General features: G+C 45.2%; 1 protein-coding gene across 1 annotated transcript in view; it reads right to left on the bottom strand.

Annotated features, from left to right (window-relative positions):
• Nucleotides 1-569: 569 nt before the first annotated feature.
• The window catches only part of Dnajb6 (DnaJ heat shock protein family (Hsp40) member B6), a 75,007-nt gene continuing 55,250 nt past the window's right edge, over nt 570-20,326 (bottom strand). Inside the window, exons 9-10 of the mRNA XM_076913293.1 lie at nt 3,075-3,165; nt 570-2,592 (exon numbers count right to left, since the gene is read on the bottom strand). Of these exons, the coding sequence (XP_076769408.1) occupies nt 2,433-2,592; nt 3,075-3,165 (251 nt within the window). The 3' untranslated portion in view covers nt 570-2,432. The remainder of the gene's footprint in view (nt 2,593-3,074; nt 3,166-20,326) is intronic.

Raw genomic sequence — 20,326 nt, 5'->3', positions numbered from 1 at the left:
ATAAACACAAATAGTCAAAGAAAAAGCAAGGCATTAAACCCAATTATGTGAACACTCCTGTGATCACTGTTTCTAAGGGCTAAGCAGGATGACCAAAGTATCTGAGCCAACTTCCCTGCACTAGCCCAAGGTCATTTTTATGTCTGAAGCCTATTTCCTTGTTATAGCCTAAAATTTAGATTCTTGTCTGAAATTACTTCTTTGTTCTAGACTAATATTTAGGTTCTTGCCTGAGATTACCTCTTTGTTCTTGCCTAAGATTTCAATTCTTACCTGAAATTACTTCTTTGTTCTAGCCTAATGTCAGATTCCTGCTCAAAGCCTACTTCCTTGTCCTTGGCTAATGTCATATTCCTGCCAAGCAGCCCATTTCCTTGTCCTTGGCCCATATCAGATTCTTGCCAAGCAGCCCCAAAGGCTCTCCACCTCTCCCCCTTTTTTATTTCACTAAGACTGAGCCTGTCTTAGGTCATTCTGACAAGAATGCCTTCCTTACCTGTCATGGAATATGCATTATCCAAAGCAATATATTTATGTCTTAGGTTGGTAAGGCTCTATGCAGAATATTACCTGTCCTTGGCTTGCCAGCCTGTTATTTAATAACTCTGTCTGGGGGTCCATTTTCAGGTTCAAGCCATGTACTTGGCTGCCAACATGTTGATGTTGTTGAAGAAAAGATTTAACACAATGGGCAGGAATAAAAGTATTCTCAGGACAAAAAGGGCTAGCATGATCAAGCTATATATGCCATTTTTGAAACTTGACCAAAATAGAAATACTGACTTCAGGCCATGGGTAATTTTATCTGCAGTATCTACCACATCAATGCTCAGCAGAGCAGCATTCTTTGAAATTCATAAGCTCCCTATGTATCGTTAAAAACATCCCAAGAGGTGTTAGAATTATGCCAAATACACTGCACGTGTCATTAAACTTCTTCCTTATTATAATGACTACCACCAACATGAATCCAATGGTATTTGGCATGACATTCAAGATGGCTCCTTACCCTTAAATTCTGAACTTCCTTCTAGTAATTTGAATAGGATAAAGAGCATCGGCCGGGCAGTGGTGACACACGCCTTTAATGCACTTGGGAGGCAGAGGCAGGTGGATTTCTGAGTTCAAGGCCAGCCTGGTCTACAGAGTGAGTTCCTGGACAGACAGAGCTACACAGAGAAACCCTATCTCGAAAAAAAAAAAAATGGATAAAGAGCATCGAGTTCTTTATTTTATAGTCTGGATATTAATCCCAGGCCACATAAATAGTTGGGAACGCTTTCTTTTTTAAATTTTTTTAAATTCAACTTTTATGTGTGTGGGTGTTTTGCCTGCAAATGAGGGAAAGAAAAAGAGGAAGGGTTTGAGACCTGGCCTCTAATGCCTGGGGTACAGTTACCCCAGAGGGGCAGGCTGTGCACTTAGAAAATCTCATGACTAGTGTTCCCTTTTCTCAGCACAAAAAGAGAAGAGAGCATGCTCCACAGAGTCACAGGCCCAGGAAAATCCTGCAAGGTCCCCAGAACAAATAGCTGAACCTGACCTGGCCCTCTATATGAGAATCAGCACCCACCTCAGCAGAAGCCACTGCCAGAGCAATTGGGGCTTGGACAGCACTGCTTCATATTTTAAAGTGATTTTTTTTTTTAAGAAACCAGAAGAAAATGAAGGACTTTGAGCTCATTAGCATTATAGGTAGGGTCTCTGAGAAAGAATTAGCCATCCATAATTCATTACATGTTTCCTGCTAGGGATGGCAACAGGCTGATCCTAGCAACAAGAGACGGAGCAGAGCTGCAGGGAGAGGACAGGGAGGGGAGAGGTGTGCGGCTCCTAGCTCCTCACAAGGGGCTGGCAAGGTTCATAGGGGTTACATGGAAATATGGGGGCAAAAAAGTGAGAGTGGAAGTGAGGAGGCCGGTATTGCTCACACAGATCCCTGCAAGCTACCACACTACCTGCTGCTCATGGACTCACTAGATACCGTTTCATTGCCACCTGTTACAAAAATCATATAACTCTGGTGAGTGCCTGACTGATAGGGGAATGTGAGGGCATCCAGAGGTGCTGGAGGGAGCACTGTGGGAAGGGTAGCCCTCAGCCATCACTTGGTTCATCATCGTCATTATCTGGTATGACTGGGGGGGTGCTTTACATGTGCCTGCTGTTCGACCCTTCACTTCCAAATGTAAAGTCCACCTGACTCTGACCACTTGATGTTGGGGTCTGTGACCCTATGAAGAGGATGTGTTTCTTCTAGATTGTATACTGGCACTAATGAAGACAGCAGAAACATGCAAAGCAATGTGGGAAAATGCCATCAAAGTTATGTATGGAAGACACCATTGGAACCTCTAAAGGCCCCAACCACCAGCAGCAGCAGCTGTGTGACTATCAGAGCCACTGAAACCTGAGAAGCTGTCAGTGTTTAGTCAGTAGAGACTGTAATCCTTGCCATGAGGGTTCTTAGAAGAACATCTCTTAACTGCTAAGCCATCTCTCAGACTCTGAGGCCTTGCTTCTGAAACCATTTTTTTCATCCTCAGAAATGGTTCTTGAATTCCAGGATAGCCAAGATTACACAGAGAAACCCTGTACCAAAAAAAAAAAAAAAAAAAAAAAAAAAAAAAAATGAAAGAAGGAAGGAAGGAAGGAAGGAAGGGAGAAAGGAAGGAAGGAAGGAAGGAAGGAAGGAAGGAAGGATGCTTGTCACAGGAAGCCACCATGTGGTCCCTTCTTGATGGACCCAAAGTTAGATGTACATCAAGCCACCTATACAGTTCTCTAGGAAGCAAAACTACCCACAACACTTGGCCTGCAAGCAGCTGAGACCAGCTCAGAGCTCTCAGACATCACTGGTACCCCTCTCACCTTCAGCTTAAGGGTTTTCAAGTGACTCTGGTAGATTTTAGAACCAGCCATATTCTGCAGAGTTCATGTGGCACCTTCAAAGCACCCCAGGCTCAACACACAGACATAGATGTGAACACTATGCCATGATATATGTCCCCCTAAAAAGGAACCCACGGAGCAAAGATGAGCATAATCCCCAGTCAGCCACCTGTCAAGCTTACCTTGGCAGAGAACAGCAAGCCTCGAGTTCACCGTGAGTTAAGAGAGACACAGTCTGGTGGGAAGTTCTGGTCTCAATGCATTTCCTTCTTCCTGGTTAAAAAAGTCACCGTCACACCCATTGGGGTACTACAAACTCATAAGTTCTATGCAACCTCCTGCAGTAAGTCCTCCAAGAATGTCCTGCTATAAGAAAGGTGTATACTTCATCTGCTCTGTGCTGTGGGACTTTGTGTGTGCTTCGGAATACCACACCATAATCATGGCAGTCCATCGAGTTTGTTTGATCTAACCCTCCCAGCCTACATCTTCAACCAGCACATTCCTCCTGTGGCTCACAGACAGGCACCAGAAGCACCTTGCCCTCATCCCCATTATACACTGTTAGAAGTCAATAGTATTGGAATTTGGGTATAAGAGGGAAAGCAATGGAGGGAGCCAGGGTCTAATGCCTTTTTAATTATTGTATTTATTATTATTTCATGTGAGACGGGATATGTTCATGCCACATACATCTGTGGAGGTCAGAGAACAGCTTTAGAGGATCAGTTCACTCCTTCCACCATGAGGGAGGGTTCCATGGCTTAAATTCAAGTTGTCAGACTTTCAAGGCAAATGCCTTTATCCACTGACCCATCTCATTTTGTCTGGCTTAATGCTGATTGTGTGTTGGCTTGTTTGTTGGTTGGTTTGTTTGTGTTTAGAGATAGCATTTCTCTGTGTATTCCTGGCCATCCTGGAATTTGCTCTGCAGACCACACTGCCCTCAAACTCAGAGGTTCACTCCTGCCTCTGCCTCCTTAGCACTGGAATTAAAGACAGGCACCACTTCCACTTGCCAAGCCTAATGTTTTTGAACTAATAAAATGTGGTGATGGTGCCTTTGCCCTCAGAGGACTCCATGATCATAAGCAGCATCCACTATGGGGGAAAAGGGAGACCTCCAGGCAGTGCTCAGCTGATCTGTGTAGATCTGAAGACCATGCAAAACAGGGAAGGAGGTAAGTGAGGACAGGGAGAATGCCAGTGGCAGCCAAATAGATCAGGTCATGGCTTCCCTTAACATTAACTGTTAATAAAATAAGAGATAAGACCTCCAGGCTACTTCCACGCAAAAGAGAACACAGAAAATGCAAGCTTCCGTTTCATTTTCCAGCACTTTAGTGAGGGCAATGTGTAAATAGGAGGAGCTAGAATTCAGAAAACCTGCCTCCAATAGAAAGTTCTGGAAAACATTGTTGTTGGCAGAGACTGACAGGAAAGCTTCTAGATAAGGGTTTTCAGCAGAATCAGAAGCCTGGCGGAAGTAAGTGTGAGGCTCACTTCCTGAGGACATCTATCCTTACCTTTGAAGAAGAGGAGGGAGGAGAGAGCCTCATTGACAAGCCTCTTCCACTGAATCCACTCAAGGAAGACACAAGTGCTGGGACTACCTTTTGTCCACTCTGTAAAGGTGTTTCTTTGTATATCCAGTTGTGGATTCTGAACTGACAGAGAGCTATGGCCCACCAGGAGGTTTTCTATTTCGTAAACATTCACCTTCCTTACTTGCTGATTGGCGTAATAAAGACTGAATGCCCAATAGCTGAAGCAGGAAGGGAGGGCAGAACCTCTAGGCAGAGAAAAGGTCTCTGGGAAAACTGATAGACACAGGATTTGCCAGCAGGATGTGGAAAGGAACAGATGTACCAGGGCTAAAACAGTGGTAAAGTACTAGCCATGTGGCAGGATGTAAGACTAGAATAGTCAGGATAATATAGATACAGCTAGCTGAAAAATCTGCCCAGCTAAAGCCCTAAGTTATAATAAAAATTAATAAGTCTCTGTGTCATTAACCACAAGCAATTACAAGAAAGTCCTGCTATACACAAGGAACCTGGCTTGGTGTCCTTAAACAGGGCCAGGCAGCAAGACCAGGGTTGTCTCTTTCCAAAAAGGACATAGAACTAAAGGAGTGATGTGACATACCCCACCCCATTCTCCCTCCCCCCCCCCCCATCAAAGACACAGGAGGGACCAAAACCCAAAGTACTTATATATAATTTATTTATTTTTTAGTTTATGTGCACTGGGGTTTTGACCGTATGCATGGCTGTGTGAGGGTGTCATATCCTCTGGAACTGGAGTTACAGACGGTGTGAGCATCCATGTAGGTGCTGGGAATTGAACCTGGATCCTCTAGAAGAACAGCCAGTGCTCTTAACTGCTGAGCCATCTCTCCAGCCCCAGGCCCCCAGCATCCCAATCACACAGTCAGTCAGCTCAAAGCACACAGTGTGTGGGTCAATGGGTCACTGACCTTCCCACAGGGAGCTTTCAAAAATGCACAAAGTGGAAAGGCAGCTTTTAGTTCTCTCCCGCTAAGGAAGCTGAGAAACTGACCTTTGACACAACCTGTATCCCTGGGGCCTATCTGGCTCCAGCTAAGCAAAGACATTTCTAACTCTGTAACTTAGAAATCAGAAAGAAGAGTGGAAATTTTTAAATCCTAACACAAGGCATAGAATTAGGGCACCTGTAAACAGGAACAGTCAGGGATGAGAGCCACAGTAGTTTTGGTTAAAGGCCAGATTGCATAGCTAGCTTCAGTCTGCTTCTCTCCTGGCAACTCAGGACGTAACAGAGTGGATTGAAAGGTAACAGGTAAGTAAGTGGAAGGAGCTGCCCCTGCCTCTACCTGTTCATTTTCCTAAGAGTTGTCTTCAGCCTCAACCCACCATCCCTCAGAATTGAACAAGCTGAGGACAATTTAAGGAGCCAGGTACAAGCAAAGAAAGTACCAGTCTCTGCTACTGACAGCTACCAACTGCAGGATAACAGGGAAGTTCAAGTATTGTCTACAAAATGGAAGCTACAATTTGTTTACTTCATAGGACTTTATAAAGCTCACAGGACACACCGTGCGTGTGCTGCACAGTGGGGCTCAAATGGTGAAGGCTTGCGTATAATAATATAAAAGAAAGACGGAGTACCCATCCAGCCTTGGGGGAGACTCCAGTTCTGAAGGACATAACCACTTCCTGAAGTCTGGACAGCAGCTCTCAAAGGGGGTGAATTCCAGTGCTGCCCCAATGGGCCAGACACACAGGCTGAAAGCAAATCTGGCTCGTGATTAACTATACATTCCGCTGAGGAACATTAGGATGGGACTCCATTATGTCTGTGCCATCCCAGGCTCTCCCCATGACCACTCACTCGCTCCCGATGACTAGGAGGAGGAACGACAAGGGAGCTCTGCCCGAAAGACACAAGAGCAGCTTCTGGGTTCCTCTAAACTGCACTGTGCAGCTCGCTGGTGTAAAGGATAAACAATGAAGGCTAAAACAAGAAGCCAACTGCAAATGAGTACAGTGTTCTTGCTGCACCTCACACTGTGCACCAGAGGGAGCGCACCAGGAAAGGTGTGCTATATCCCAGGTAAACCAGCCTCTGTTGCCCTCCTCTTTCCCTCTTAGATTCTGAACTCTCAGGAAAAAAGTGCTAAATGCTAGTGACCATCTGTAAGACTTCTCAAAGACCTTCCTGACTAGGTCACCTGATGCAGACGTGTCACCTGGCACAGAGTTTATTAACAGCCTAACCAATACCAAGGGACCAGAATCACAGCAAAGACATGCCAGGCTTTGGAATCTCAGTAGTTAGATGGGAAACACTGATGAGAAATAATGTTGAATAAGCCCAAGGGACAGGAAACTAGTTAATTACTTACATTTAAAAGTAAAATAAGGTGTGTTACCCTTAATCCTAGCACTTAGGAGACAGAGGCAAGCAGATCTCTGAGTTTGGGGCTAGGTTGGTCTACAGAGTAAGTTTCAGGACAGCCAGGGCTACATACACACAGAAAGAGAGAAAAAGAGAAAGAGAAAAGGAGAGAAAGAGAGAGAAAAAAGAAAAAGAAAGAAAGGAAGGAAGGAAGGAAGGAAAAACAAAGAAAGAGAGAAACAAAGAAAAAACAAAGAAACAAAGAAAAGAAAAATTTGTCTCAAAAAAACAGTAATAATATACAAAATACAATAAGTATATTTTTACAAAAGCAGACAAGTCAGACAGAGCTCTGCCCCAAGAAATGTGAGATAGAGAACAGTCTCCTACCTTCATCCAGGTGCTACATATACAGGGGTGGAAATCCATGATGCTCCACTCGTGGATGGGTATGTTGGGGGGTCTGTATGTTTTGTCTTCAGACAATCTCTGGGAGCCCAGGCTGACCTTGAACTCACTGTAGCTGAGGATGACCCTCAATCTCTGACCATCCTGTTTCTACCTCCCAAGTGCTGAGACTACAGGCATATACCACCATGTCTGACTTTATATGGTACTGGGACTTTGTGTGTGGCACACACCTGTAATCCTAGCATTTTGGAGGTAGAGGCAGGAGGATCAGGAGTTCAAGATCATCCTTGGCTACTTAATGAGTTTGAAACCTGCTTGGGATACATGAGACACTGTCTCAGGAAATATGAGTTAAACTGGGCATGGTGGTGTGCAACTTTAATTCCAACACTTAGGAGGCGGAGGAAAGCAGATCTCTGTAAGTGCTAGGCCAGCCTGGTCTACATAGTGAGTTCCAGAACAACCAGAGCTACATAGTGAGACCCTACTTCACAAAGAAAATAAACAAACAAACAAAAGAAATACTGTTAAGTAAAATAAAATTCTATAGTAAAACCAAGGAAGAATATTCTAGTTCAACACTTGTTAATCTAACCACCATAGCATTTAAAAGACTACAAGAATCAGTGTGGTGGCACATGTCCATCATCCCAACAGAGCTGAAGTTGAAACAAAAAAACTGCTATGAGTTTGAGGCCTGGAATCCATGGTGAGGAATCCTTGTCTTGCCCTGTGTCATAAAATTAGAAGAGAGACTAAAAAGAGGCTCAGCAGTGCTTGTTGTTCTCCCAGAGGCCCCAAGCTCAGCCTTGTCTGGAAACAGTCACCAAAGATGTGGCTAGGATGTCACACTACAGTATGACTGGGGACCTTTAAGAGTAGAGGGTCGGTGGCTGGAGAGATGGGTCAGCGGTTAAGAGTACTGACTGCTCTTCCAAAGTTCCTGAGTTCAATTCCCGGCCACCAAATGGTGGCTCAGAGCCATCTATAAAGAGATCTGGCGCCCTCTTCTGGCCTACAGGTAGATATAATAAATAAATATTTTTTTAAAAAAAGTAATTTTTTTTCATCTTTTTATCTTTATTGGATATTTTATTTACATTTCAGATGCCACCCCCTTTCCCCATTTCTCCTCCCTAGAAAACTTGTATCCCATCCCCCCTTCTCCTTTTTGCTTTTATACTATTTTTTTAAATGTTAACCAAAGGCTTTTATAAGTTTGGTAATGCCCAATAACAAGATGCCCATACAATCAGAAGTGTAACCCAATACCCAACTATCTGACTGGAGGAGACACTCGAACATCCACCTCCATGTTCTCCCCACCCCTCGTCACCTAGCTCCTCCTCTCCTTACTCCTCCTCTCCTTATTCCTCCTCTTGCTCTCTTTACTCCTCCCACCTTAGCTCCTCCTACATATCACCCTTCCTGTTAAAATAAAACTTTTCTCTTAAAATACAATTAGACCATAAGGATAATTCTTTAAAAAAAAAAAAAAAAAAAAAAAAAGGAGCAGAGGGTCAGAACACAGAACACAGCACACATACAAGGACAAGCATGTGAGTGCACAGCCAAGGAGAGAGGACTCAGGAGGAATCAGCCCTGTGACACCTCACACACACACCAGCTGCAGCATCCAAATATCATGGGTGCCCGGTCTCCACTGAGGCTGAAAGAGGTTTATGTAGCTCACAGAGGGAAGCAGAAAGGGACAAAGGATGAATCCTGTAGCAGTTGGTGGTGTCCTGCCAGGCTCCAGAAAACAGGCTTAAACCCATTGTCATCACCACTCTTATTCCACAAGATGAGGCACTGCCCGGGTACATGAATGGCCCCTCCTGCCTGTCTTCTCCCACAGCCCTGACCCTTCCCAGCATGTCTTACTCTCACTCCATTGTTCTCATGTCGATTCTAGTCTTAACACACAGTCAAATCCACACCTGAGGTCAGAGCAGGAGCCTCAGAATTGTCCCAGGACCTGGAGACCAGCAGAGCTGGGACTCTGTGACTTATTCTACAGTTCACAGCTTGACTAACCCGTGGGACATAAAGCCATGCCAGGTCGACACCTGAGTCTTAGGTGACTCCCCAGCTCCCTGCCAAACTCCTGACTTGGAACACACATGAGCCGTGCATCTCACATAAAAGAGACATGACCACAGGTCACGTAGGATCAAGAGACAGGGGTCTTTATCTAATGAGGTACCTAGTGTCCCAGAGGGCATAATCAATAATCTTTCCCTCCCAGACATTCTTCCCTACAAAAGGTATTGATCTCAGGCCCTCCCTGGGAAGTGGGTATGGCAATAAAGGCCTCAGAACCATGGACCATCTCTTTTCATCAGGATCTGCCGTGGGGAGCCATGGAGAAGGCCTTTGCCTACTGTAGAAGACCTCTCTGTACTCCCAGTCACAACCGCCACCAAGCTGGCCACCTGTAATGACAAAGACAATGCCCCTCCCACATACTCTGCACTTCCACAACCGGCCCCAGGCTAGACCCAGCCCAAGGACCCCCACACCATTCTCAGCTCTTCTGAGACTTCCAGTGATGCCTGGATGTCCAGAGCCTGAGAACCCCATTACCTGACTCTTGAGATATCATATCAGAGTGGCTTAAGACAACAATAGTTCACTGGCCTACAGAGCTGAGAACTTCACATCTAAAGTCAAAGTATCCTCATTTCCTACAACACAGAAAAAGCTCTGAGGAGGGGTCTTGCACTCCTGCCAGCTTTCATCTCTGTATGGCCTACTCTGTCTATGAGGCCACCACTTCTTTATCCACATGGCCTCATCAACCTCCTCTGTCTCCAAGCACCTCCCCCCTCTGTCTCCATGGAGCCTCCTCCTGTCTTCATTCTTCACCAATGTCTCCATATGGCCTCTTCTGTCTCCACCCAACTTCTCCCTACCTCCCATCCGCCTCCACTTTTGTATAATTCACACAGATGTCTTATAAGGGCATCAAACGTTGGAATCTGGGGCTCCAGTCCTGGATCATCTCATCTGAACTGGACTGTAGAGACCTTGTCTCCAAACAAGATCATCTTCTTCACATGTATGAGTGTAGAGATGACTTCAACATGTCTTTGAATGACAAACCTAGCCCCTAGCAATGAGGCCATTAGGGTACCTCTATCAATAATCCCACCCCTAGAGACAGCATATGCTACCCAGGGCTACTAACAGTCTTGGTTTGACCATTTCCAGCTCCAAGTTTCTGTTTGTTTGTTTGCTTGTTTGTTTGTTTGTTTGTTTGTTTGTTTTTGAGGCAGAATCTCGTGTGTCCTAGGCCAGCCTTGAACTTCTGGTCTTCTTGTTTCTACCTCCCTAGTACCAGGATGCAGGTATGTGCCACCATACCATTTTATGTGGTGCTGTTGTCAAACATAGAACCTTGTGCACATGTGGCAGACAGTGTACAGACTGAGCTACACTGCACGCAGCCTTTGACTTCCTAATTCTAACTTTAAGCTCAGCTAGTAGCTCTGAACCAGCTGTCAACAGCACAGATAGAAACAGAGAACAGGAGTTATCCTGAAGAAGTGAGTGGGAAGTCACTCTCCAAGAGCTATTCCAAGGGGAATCACTGGTCAAGGACTATCCAAGGACACATCTGAGAGTGGCTACCCTTTGCCAAAAAGTTTGGCAAAGAGAGACCAGAAGCCAGATACAATCCCATACATCTTAATGTCAGCTACTCCAGGATGAAGCAAGAGGGTTGCAAATTCAAGGCCCCACAGAGGAGAGAGTGTGAACTCAGAACTCCTTCCTTGAACATGGTCTTCAGAAAATCCAATCTAATCAGTGAGTGTTAAAGCTGAGTTCAGTCAACTTTTAATCCTAACACTGGGGAGGCAAAGGCAGGCAGATCTCTGTTCAAGGCCATCCTGCCCTACATAGTAGCTCCAGGACAGCCAGGGAGATACAGAAAGACCATGTCTCAAAAAAAGTACAACAAAGAAAACTGAGTTTGATGTTCCCTTCCCTGACTCAGCTTCCCAAATAGCACAGGATAGATTGTCCTGCTGTCACTGCTTTGTGTTTACAGATGTGACCAACACCAGGGGCAAGGCCTTACAGTCCACAGACACTTGTTCTCTCACTCCACCCACCAATCTCACCTCCCAGCAGCCTTAGCTTGTCCTGAAAGATGAGCTGCACTCTGGAGACAGAAGTCCCTGCAGACCTCAGGTGAAGAATTCCATCTGCTCAACTTCAGAAATTGGCCCCACCTCAGAGAAATATATTGTCCTTTGAGCAGAAATATATTGTTGAAAAAGATAGTACGCTGGGCGGTGGTGGCGCACGCCTTTAATCCCAGCTCTTGGGAGGCAAAGGCAGGCGGATTTCTGAGTTCGAGGCCAGCCTGGTCTACAGAGTGAGTTCCAGGACAGCCAGGGCTACACAGAGAAACCCTGCCTCGAAAAAAAAAAAAAAAACAACAACAAAAAAAAAAAGAAAAGAAAGAAAGAAAGAAAGAAAGAAAGAAAGAAAGAAAGAAAAAGATAGTACTCCATCCCAAATCATTGGCCATGACCTTGGGGTCATGGCATATGTGCCCTGAAGCACATGTGACTGGGGCAGCTACAGGCATGCTTCTGTGCTCTGTATGACTGCCACAGGGGAACAGCTACCTCTATGTACCAAGCAAGACTTTCCTCCAGCAGTAGAGAGGCCAGCAGATTCCCTCTCCCTGCTGGGGCAGCTTGATCCTGCTATACAAGAAAGGGACTGAATCCTGTGCTGTCACCTCACTGGTGGGCCATTCCTAGCAGAGGCCTCCTGAGCACCTTCTTTCTGCTTGGGAGTCTTCCCTCTAATGCCCTGCACACAGCACACTGCCACTTCCCTGTGTTCCGGGCTTAGAGCTTCATATGACATCTGAAGTGGAAACTTAAGGGTTCTTTGGAAAGTCAGTTGGCTGGTGCTTTGCTGGGGCAAACATGCGGAGGTGTGTTTTCCTGAAGTGGACACAGGTGAAAGACTAAGGCAGACTCATGAAGGAACACTTCACTGAAGCAGACACAGGAGAGAGGATGTCCTGCTAAAGCAAGCACGTGAAAGGACATGCAAGGAGGATTCTTCTCTAATGACACACATGTATTGGTTTGTAGAAACTTAAAATTAATTAAAAAGCTCCTATTTCGGTTTTTAAACTCAAACATTAACTTCCCCCAGGGACACATCCGAGAGAAGCACATTTCAAAGACTCAAACAAACATTCCAGAAAGACCCAAGATAGGAGTTTATGAGCCCTCAACACAGTAAAACCTGGGTAAACAGAAGCCACTTAAACAAATTCCCCCAGATTATAAAGATAAGGTGCAAATTTGAGTTACTTAGCAACCAGGCCTGAGAACAGAAACCGAGCCTGAGAACGGCTGTTAGAGTTTGGACTTTATGGTTAATGTTTAAGACGTAATTGTATAACTAACCTCATAAATTCTGTAAAAATAGTATAAAAGCTGCCCTCAGCTATAATTCGGGGTTCTTCTTGCTGGCATACAAGGAAACCCCAGCCAGGCAGTGGTGGCGCATGCCTTTTATCCCAGCACTTGGGAGGCAGAGGCAGGTGGATTTCTGAGTTCGAGGCCTGCCTGGTCTACAGAGTGAGTCCAGGACAGCCAGAACTACACAGAGAAACCCTGTCTCGAAAACACCAAAAAACAAACAAAAAAAAAAAAAAAAAACAAAAAAAACAAACAAAAAACACCCCAGTGCACTGGTTTTTATCAATTTATCAATTTATTAATAAACATGTTATTGCAGCAAGTCCCACATCCATGAGTGTCTCTGGGGGAGCGTGTCACCTAGTTTTGGATCATTAAGTCCAACAGGTGTACCTTACATTGCATAGTGGAGCTGCATTTGTCAAGACTCCAGAGAGAGAAATGCACCAAAAAACATCTGGTAGTGTGCTGCAGTTTCTTGTCGATCCCTAGGACTTGGGCTGACTGGCAGAGTGATGTCAGCTGAGACAGACATATGTGCTAAGTAAGGCAAGACCCGTGGAGGACACATGATGTTTGCAGAGAGTATTAAAATAATAATAATAATAATTTGACAGACAGTGAGGGGGTTGAGCTAGGCTTCCTTATAGAGCTAGCTGTGCAATGCATGTTGGTTTCACATCTTCGTTGATCACCTGAGCTGGGCGAGGCTTCGGCAGTACTGCAACTCTGTCTCACTACCACAGGCTGAGGTTGGGAAGCTCTGGCATGTGAGAGGGGTGGGTGAAGACAGAGTTGTAGAAAGGTCTGCAGTGATTACACCATGAGCAGCTCTGTGTCTACCAAGAGGGTATTTCCTACATCAACATAGATTCTGTATCCGTATGTGAGTACTGTTGACCTGAAGATGGGTCCCTGGCTCCCAGCCGCCCAATCTAGGCATCGCTTAACACCTAGAAAGGAGGCACCTAACTAAGATGGACATGTTCCCAACTGAGCTTGGTGTGAGTCACAGCAGAACAGACTACATCTGGATCATCTGTCCCCATGGAACAGATGGATGGGATTCATAGCTTCTAAAACTTCTGAAACTGTTGGTAACTATTTTCCCCTTAGTGGCCACAGATGAGGTATGACAGAGGGACATGCAGCCAGTGTGACTGTGCTATTGAGTACTGATGGCCACAGGTGACTCTATTCCATTTGATCTTTAAATTCAAAGAAAAATCTTGCTCTTCACTCAACCTTTGACAAGGCTGAGCTTTTAACCTTGTCCCATGTCCTAGAACTCAGAGAACTGACTTACGCTAAGTACACAAGCACTCCTTTGGCAAAAACGGTGGTTTAATTGACTACTAAATCAGCCTTTGGTGATGTTTTAGACTCAATTTCCATGATTTCTTGTGACAACTATCATCTGCTATTCATATCAAATTTGAATTTTTTTGATTAAGGTGTCCTTGGAAGTGGTAACAAAAATATCTATTCAAAGTAATTACTATTTTACCCAAGTGGTCATATTTTATAACAACAATTTGTCTTTTACAGTTTTGTTTAATGACCTGACAGAGCTACTCCCTAATTAACTCCAACTCTGACTGAACTGGCTGTGATAAACAGAACCAGTGCTGAAGAGGAGAGGTAGAAGAGGCTGCCAGAGGTGAGGTGTGCACACAGGACAGTCTCCATATGCAGGACCCAGCCAGATCCTGATGTTACCATCTGGATAGATACACACTGTGTTCAACAGAGATACAGAGAATAGAACCACCAGCATGTCATCAGCCTCTGGGTGTAACATCCCAGACTGCAAACAGTTGCACAGCTGTGTGCAATAATCCTGGCTTGAGTTGGGCTTGTGGTCTGTAAAGCATATAACACTTAAAGCTATACTACAGCTAAGAATTAAGGGGTGAGGGTGTAAGAGCACATGAGACTAAAGTGAGTCTCCTCCTAGCTGTTCCCTTTCCAGCCCCACAGCAACCATTGTGTGTTGGGCCTAAGCCGAGGAGGCAGTTGGGGGTGCCTAAGTGGGACCCCTTCCTGAAGCAGCACTATTGTGGATTGTTCTAATTCTGCCTGTGTTAGTTCTGCTCCCAAAATTACATGGGAACCCACATGTCTGCATGTAGGACACTGAGGGTCCCTGCCACAGCTGGCTTTGGTTGGTAAATAAAGTAGCCAGTGGCCAATGGCTGGGCAGGGAGACAGAGGCGGGGCTTTAGGATTCACAGGCAAGGAGATCAAGGGAGAGGGAGAATCATCATTGCCAGAAAGGAAGAAAATGCAGGCTTGAGAGCTGTAGAAGAGAGAGCATACAATTATGTAAGAGGCAGGAAAGATCGGCCCAACCCCCACTCCCCAACTGGGTCAAGATGGAATATACATTTTAGTAAGTAAGAATTCAGGAGTATCTGAGGGGAGTTAGCAATGTGGAAGTTTGGGAGTGGCCCAACCGTTGAGCTGATTAAGACTTACTAAATATAAGGCCATATGTGTGGTGTGTGTGTGTGTGTGTATGTGTGTGTATGGTATGTGGTGTGTGGTGTGTGTGTGTGTGTGTGTGTGTGTGTGGTGTATCTTTCAATCAAGAATCTACACTGGAGCAGCAGTGAGGAATTCGCAATGCCCACTGCTGCCACCACTGCCATCTGGGAGATTAAAGCACATTAACCAACTACAGCTACCCAGCATGGCTTCCGAAGTTACCCAGACAGGTGCTGGAGAGCCCACTGCTACTGTTGAGTGCTGTCACTTTAAGTTCTAACATTAACTTCATGTGAGACTTGGCTAACTACTCTCATGTCAATCATAAATCATCTGACCTTCCTCAAAACTGAAGCCATAGGGCAGGCAAGAGAGGCAGTGGACAAAGATGTTTGCTACCAAGCTCGACAACCTCAGTTTGTTCCCTGGGATCCATTTGGTAGAAGAGAAGCAGCCCTCAGTTGTCCTCTGGTTTCTACATGCCCACTGTGCATACATGCTTACCCATTACACACACACACACACACACACACACACACACACACACACACACACACGTGTAAAATATTCTAAATTTTTTTTAATCAAAACCTGGTATTGGATGTGGTATTAACTCTAAAACTCTGGAGCTCTGGAGGCAGGAGCAAATGGATCTCTGAGTTTGAGACCAGCCTGGTCTACATAGTGAATTTCAGGCCAGCCAAGGATACATAGTGAAACCCCATTATATTATTATTATTATTATTATTATTATTATTATTATTATTATTATTATTATTGCCAGGTGTGGTGGCACATACCTTTAGTCCAGCACTCAGAGGCAAGGACAGGCAAATCTCTGAGTTCAAAGCCAGCCTGGTCTACAGAGTGAGTTTCAAGCAGTTAAAACTACACAGAGAAACTCTTTCTAAAAAATAAAAATATAAATAAATGTTTATAATAAAGTTAATGTAATTTAATTTAAAAATTGGAACATGGCTACTCATAGTGCATAAACACATAACTCCAACACTGGAAAAGCCAAGACCAGAGAACTGAGAGCTCAAAGCCAGTCTGAGCCATATAAAGAGACTCTGATGCAAAAACAAAAGTCCCTGCAGCCAGTCTAGGCATCTCTGATTTCCTATGTTGCTGCTGACGCTAAGACTCACTTTGTGGGGAACAGAGGTAGTCTACCGCATGTCTCCCCACTCTTGCATTTTTGGTAGGGATCAAAGGGCATCACATGAGGGGCAATGGCTTTTCTTTCAGAGTTGACTAGGGTTGGGATATTTCGGGGTTTTTTCATTTTATTCTATAACTCAACAATTTATGGAGAGTCAGGGACACAAGATGACACACACTTGGCTCCCACTAGACAATCCAGGAAGGAGGATCTGAAAATCAGAAGTAGAGAGACTCCCGTCTACCTCGGCAACCCCACTTCTCAGGCTGTTCACTGTACTGTCAAGAGTGGAATGTTCAGAGGACTACAATTCTGGGCCAGACAGCCCCATTAAGCACTTTCTAAACCATGCTGAAATGAGTTTTGTGGCATAAGAAGATAGACGCCACCCTGTCCCTACAGCCAGAGGCTGACCCAGCAGCTCTGTGGGCATGGGTTAGTGTCCTGTCAACGTAGTGAGAGTGGGATAGAACTCAGAAAGTGACCAGATTTTCTTAGATAGAAAGGGCTGCAAATACTGGTGGGTTTTACATTTTTTCTATTAACCAGGAAAACACAAATCACTATTTGTCATGAGTGAGTGAGAACAGAATGACCCTATCATTTATCACTGTCTTCGGGACTCCTTTGATGTGCCACCTGTAGGGTCATGATGCTGAGTAGTGACTCTTGGATGCAAACCTCCCACTCCTCAGGAAAACTATGAAGGGGACAGCATAAGGGCTGTCATCCTCTCACCCTGCAACTCAATTTTAACCTCAAGCAACTTGGACATAGTTAAATTAAGGCAAACCAACTTACTCCTGTATGCATGTGTGCTTGCAAGCATCTATGTGTATGCACACAAATGTTCATAGATGTGAACATACCAAATGTGTGTGCCTTCGTGTTAGCATATATGTGAGTGCATGTGTTCACATGTGTATTATGTGCACATGTAAGTGGGGGGGTGCAAATGCCTATCTGGGAGCATATACGTATCTATGCATGTTTGTGTGGGAATGTGTGTGAAACTCAATGTGCACGCATGCATGCATTTCTGTGTGTGAGTATGCATATGTGAATACAGGTATTACTGTGTTCCCACATGTGCTTGCATGCATCTTCAGAAGCAAGAGATGATCTGTGAGATCGTTTTCTTCTGTTGAGGCGCCCTCTAGTGACTCTTGAAATTGTTGCCTCCTGTGATGACTGAGCAAAGTCTTTTTTTTTCTCTGTGAAACACTCAGATTCTTGGTGTAGAAATAAAAAATGCTACTACAAAAATGCTACTAAGACAAATAAAATATATCACATAAGACATATGGGAATTTCTCACAAAACATTTTATTTGTGGCTAGATACCAGGTTTGGAGGGTAAGAACACTTACTGTTCTGTCAGAGGAATAAAATTCACATCCCAGTACCCATGTTAGTAAGCCCTCCATCACTTTCAACTGCAGTTCCAAATCTGATCCCCCATAGGCACCTTCTCCTCTCTCTCTCTCTCTCTCTCTCTCTCTCTCTCTCTCTCTCTCTCTCTCACACACACACACACACACACACACACACACACACACACACCTTTTTTTTTAAAGTGAGGCAAGTACTTGAGGCCAGACCAAGCAAAACAAAACCCCACCTCAAAGTCTCCATCCAGAGCTAGAACCAGTGAGATGGCTCAGCGGTTAAAGACCCTTGCTACACAAGCCAGACAACCTTATCTTGATCCACAGAACTCACATGAAGGATAGAACCTATCCCAAAAGGTTGTCTCTCTGACCGTTACATGTGTAGTGTGACATGGGTATACCTCATAAACACGCCAGACATTAGACATACACAATATTAAACAATTTTTTTTACATTGGTATGCTTAAGGTCCAAGACACAAAGGATGCACTCTTAGCACAGTTTCCAGCAGACAGCAGCGTGCCCTGAGCACACACTCAGTGCCTTATGTCTTTTTTGTTTTTGTTTTGTTTTCTTTTGTTTTGTTTTGTTTTGTTTTTCCCAAGACAGGGCTTCTCTGTGGAACCTAGGCTGCCCTGAAACTCTCTCCGTAGATCAGGCTGGCCTCAACTTACAAATATCCACCTGCCTCTGCCCCCCGACCCCCACCCAAGTACTGAGATTAAAGGCTTACACCACCTTGTATCTTAGGCTGCAATAACAACAGGTCCCAAACTTGGAGGTTACCCCTATTCTCTCAAAGTTCTAACTCTAGTGGCAGGTCTCAGGAAGTTCCAGGCAGCCCAGCTCCTGCCACAAACTCACATCATGCTACCGTCTTCATATAGCTGTCTGTGTGTCTCAGTCTCTACCCCCTTCTCTTACACTTAGCAACCCAGCACTGCAGTCTCCACCCTAGAGAAAACAAAAGCCTCATCTAGATGTTTGTCTATCTGCAAAGACTGATCTCCCCACAGGGTCACATCCAGGGGCGCAACAGTCAGAATTTGCAGTTTCCCAAGGGCCATTCTTAATCTATGCAGAAACCAGAACACCTCATGAAGGGACAGGGATAGAGAGCAGCAATCACAAGGAACACATCACACTCTGAGGGTGACAGGCTACAGGGCTCTGTGACACAACAATGGTAAAGTCCTGCCTATCCTTATCTGGGATGGTCCTGACCTAAATAATGCTCTTATTCGCCTGGCTTCATTCCTACCTTCCAAATCTGTGGAGTCTGACTGGAAGGTGTGAAGCATACAGCAGCACAAACAGGATGCTGAAAGAAAACAGAAGCAGGCTACCTACTCTTCTTCTCCACAGCTCACAGCTCCAAGGCTGCTCTTTGGTCCCGGGGATGAAGGACAGAGAAGAAAACCTCTCCATGGAGTCCCATGCTCCAGAGCCAGCCATGCCTTCCTAAGTCAATGATGAGGTGTGGTGGGGTGGGGGATGTTTGGGAGAACCCAGGCTCTGTGCCCTGTCAATCCAGCCTGCTGCACACTTACCCACAGTACCTTCTCCAGGGAGGAAGTCATCCCAAGATCTCAAGTCTCCAACAGGGCACCTGTAAGTGCTGGGAACATCGCTGTGACTAGACTTTATAAAAAGCCCCAATTTAAAACAACACAGACTGTCTGGGCTGGGAAAATTAGCTAAGTTGTATCCCAGGCTGCCTGCTGCCAACCCAATATGAATGGTGTGATGGACTTCCACAAAAAAAACACAAATAGTACAGGGTTGGAATATATTAGGGATATATTGGGTAACCTCCATACCTGCCTGTGGACCCCAAGGACGTCACTATCATCTTGGAGTACATGTCCTGTGTAAGTTACCTCCACTGTCGCCAGCCAGAAGCCTAAAACTCCCTACAGAGCCCCAGCCTTGATACCCAGTAAACAGAAGAGCTCCACACCACACATCCACATTCTAAAGGCCTTGTGTGTGAAGGCCACCCTGTGGTAAAGGCAAGCCAGCCTCCTCAAGCCAGACCCAGACCAGTCAAAAGCCAGGGTTACACTTTAGCCCGTCTGCCCAAACAGACACTTGGAGCACCAATCCCATAAATCAAAGTCACTTTCTCAGCAACAGGAAGAGTCATTATCCCGTGTCACCATCAAGACCCTGTGTCACGGTGCAATGGCTATCCCATCAGAGAAACAGCCATATTTTACGTCATAGAGGCCAAATTCTGCTTGTCTATATGCATTGCGGGACAGCAAAGACCCACTGACAAAAGGAGAGCAATGAAGGTGACCGCTCCAAAGCCCAGGAGCGTGGCTGACCATCTGGAGCTCCTTACTAGTCAAAGAGACTATAGAAGCAGGTAAAGCCTGAATATGGCTCCCCATAGCAAAACCTGTAGTGAACATGGTACCAAGTTAGCTGAGCGGAAGAGCAGCTAGCCCAGGCTTACACTCTGTACTGGGCTGGACTGTGCCCCAAAGTCTGCTACTTGAAGTGCCAGCCCCAAAATGTGACAATCAGGAATAACAGGTCAAGACACACAACTCAGAGGGACATTGGGGAATGATGCTATCTACAAGACAAGGAGAGAGGCCTCAGGACGATCGGGCCCTGAACTTGGACTCATCCT

Source organism: Arvicanthis niloticus, chromosome 15, assembly GCF_011762505.2.
Source record: "Arvicanthis niloticus isolate mArvNil1 chromosome 15, mArvNil1.pat.X, whole genome shotgun sequence".
Classification (NCBI taxonomy): domain Eukaryota; kingdom Metazoa; phylum Chordata; class Mammalia; order Rodentia; family Muridae; genus Arvicanthis; species Arvicanthis niloticus.
The sequence above is the reverse complement of the archived record's forward strand: the minus strand, read 5'-3'. Positions and strand labels throughout refer to the sequence as shown.